Genomic DNA, 2,343 nt, shown 5'->3' with positions numbered 1-2,343 from the left:
TCTTCGCTGTCGACGGGGTTCGACTCTCACGGTGGATCTTCTCCGTGCTCTCTGTGGGCGCACAGAAGGTGAGGAAGGGGGGACAAGCCCCGGGCACCCCTGCGCTCGCCCACGCTGCGCGCAGCTGGAGGGGGACACTGCCTCCTGCAGGACCCCCACCTCCTGTGCCCCTTGGGGGTCCGAGTGAGCCCAGGGCTCCACCCCACCCACCTGAGACCACCATGGCCATGACCAGGTCGGCGCGGGCCGAGCGGGAGCTGATGATGTGCTGCTGGATGAGGAACTGGGCCACCTCCACGATGTTGTTGAAAGAGCGTTTGAGGATCTTCTCGGCCCAGTCGCAGGTCAGGGCGCAGGCCGCCTCCATCACCTCGCTGCTGTAGGACTGCACCAGGACCCCCAGGAGCCGAAAAACCAGGAACCAGACCCTCTCAGAAGCTACAAAATTTGTTGTGCATGGACTTATAAATGGGAAAAATTGGAGAAGCAGCAGCCCAGGCAGCCCCCCGGGCTTCCCTGGCCAGCGGGCACACGGAAGGATATTTTGACTGTCCCCGGCCTCCCAGCCTTCGGGCTTTGATGTTTGGGAAGATCTCCCGGATGATCTTGCCAAAATTGGCGGTGCTCAGGGGGCGACAGCAGAGGTTATCGCAGTATCGCCTGCCGGGGAGAGCTGCAGGTTAAAGCCGCCGAGCCCTTCTCGCTGCCCTCCGACGCACCCGCCCCTCCCCGCCGGCGTGGCTCGTTTCGAGAGCCCAAAGTTGGGCAGGACCATTCCCAAAAAACCCCAACTCGCTGCCCTCCGCACCGACCTCCCTGCTGGGCTTCGCTGGACAAGCCCGGCCCCGGGGAGAGGCTCCTCACGCCAGGCTGGCCCCCGCGCTCACTTGTAGGCGTCGTAGACGTCCTGCTTGGGCAGGCAAGTGTCCGTGTGCTCTTCCAGGTGGTTCCGGATCCAGTTGCACGCGTGCATGTACTCGGCCGTGCTCAGCGAGCTCAGGTCCAAGCTACTGCTGCTCCCGTGGGAGCCCAAGACAAACATTTAATTAGCGGAGAAGCGGCACCAGCAGGACCGGAGGAGGCGGAGCCGCAGCAATCTCCCTCCTGGCCTCTTGCCACCCGAGCGTCCCCCCTCCCATCCCGACAGCCCCTGCTCTCCCAAACACGGCCCCGGCTCGGCCCGGCACCCACCTCTTCTCCCCCAGGCTTGGCCCCGACGGCAGCTGGAGGTAGAGGTAGAGCTTGTCATTGTCTGAAAACTTCTGGACATCTTGCTACGGTCAAAGGGTCCACAGGGAGGGGGAGAGGGGACCAGAGACAAGGACAGGTTCAGGATCCAGAATAAGGGAGGGCTGGTGCAGGCAGCGCTCTCGTTACCCGCCCAGCGGCAGGAGCTGACGGGGCATGGAAACCAGAGCGGCTTCGTCAGCACGAACGCAGCCCGCACGCGAGGGACCGGGGTGAACCAAGTCACGGGCGCTGCCCCTCGAGGGGACGGGACAGGGTCGTCCCACACGGGGCTGGGGGAGTAGGTGCCACCCCCGTGGGCAGGGTGCTCAGGCGTTTCTCGGGGCTCATCCCCGCGGCCAGACCCTGACCCAGTGGGAAACGGGATCGGGCAGAACCCAGGGTTCGGTTTAGCGAGGAGAGAGGTGGAGACGCCGTCGCTCCCGCACCCTCAGCGCAACGTGCGGCGGGGGCACTCACCAGGATGGAGTCGACTTTGCTCTGCACGGATTTGCTGTGCGGGGCGGAGAGAAACGTTTCTCGGGGCTCATCCCCGCGGCCAGACCCTGACCCAGTGGGAAACGGGATCGGGCAGAACCCAGGGTTCGGTTTAGCGAGGAGAGAGGTGGAGACGCCGTCGCTCCCGCACCCTCAGCGCAACGTGCGGCGGGGGCACTCACCAGGATGGAGTCGACTTTGCTCTGCACGGATTTGCTGTGCGGGGCGGAGAGAAAAAGGGCGTCAGCGCAGAACAGGACGACACCGCAGCACCCGGGGCGTTCCTCAACCCGGCCAGGTCTCTGCCCCGGCCGCTGCCCGGGGCTTCCGAGGACAGCGCCGTCCCCAGGCCCTTGCAGACCCTACGGGCGCACCCCGGGGCGAGCGCCAATGCCAAGAGGGGGACACTGGAGCACCAAGAGCCGAAGGCTGCCTGCACCCACGGGTCAGCGCAGCCCCTTCTCCGCGTGCTCCGTGCTTCCCCGTGCGCCCACCACCCCGCTCTGGAGCTGCGTGCTCTACCCGCACCCCAGGGAGAGCAGAGCAGGCGTCAAACCACATCCCGCGGGGCCGCAGCAGATCAGTCTGCGCTACCGGGAATCCCTGAATTGATTCCGC

The 2,343-nt window shown here is 65.7% G+C and overlaps 1 protein-coding gene across 1 annotated transcript in view; it reads right to left on the bottom strand.

Annotated features, from left to right (window-relative positions):
* Position 1: 1 nt before the first annotated feature.
* RFX5 (regulatory factor X5) overlaps positions 2 to 2,343 on the bottom strand; it is a gene marked incomplete at its 3' end in the record, with an annotated part of 3,942 nt that continues 1,600 nt past the window's right edge. Inside the window, exons 2-7 of the mRNA XM_035899125.1 lie at positions 1,908 to 1,941; positions 1,192 to 1,274; positions 888 to 1,013; positions 463 to 660; positions 211 to 428; positions 2 to 51 (exon numbers count right to left, since the gene is read on the bottom strand). Coding sequence (XP_035755018.1) covers positions 2 to 51; positions 211 to 428; positions 463 to 660; positions 888 to 1,013; positions 1,192 to 1,274; positions 1,908 to 1,941 — 709 coding nt within the window. The remainder of the gene's footprint in view (positions 52 to 210; positions 429 to 462; positions 661 to 887; positions 1,014 to 1,191; positions 1,275 to 1,907; positions 1,942 to 2,343) is intronic.

This window comes from Egretta garzetta, unplaced genomic scaffold (assembly GCF_000687185.1).
Source record: "Egretta garzetta isolate BGI_Z169 unplaced genomic scaffold, ASM68718v1 scaffold668, whole genome shotgun sequence".
Taxonomy (NCBI): Eukaryota; Metazoa; Chordata; class Aves; order Pelecaniformes; family Ardeidae; genus Egretta; species Egretta garzetta.
The sequence above is the reverse complement of the archived record's forward strand: the minus strand, read 5'-3'. Positions and strand labels throughout refer to the sequence as shown.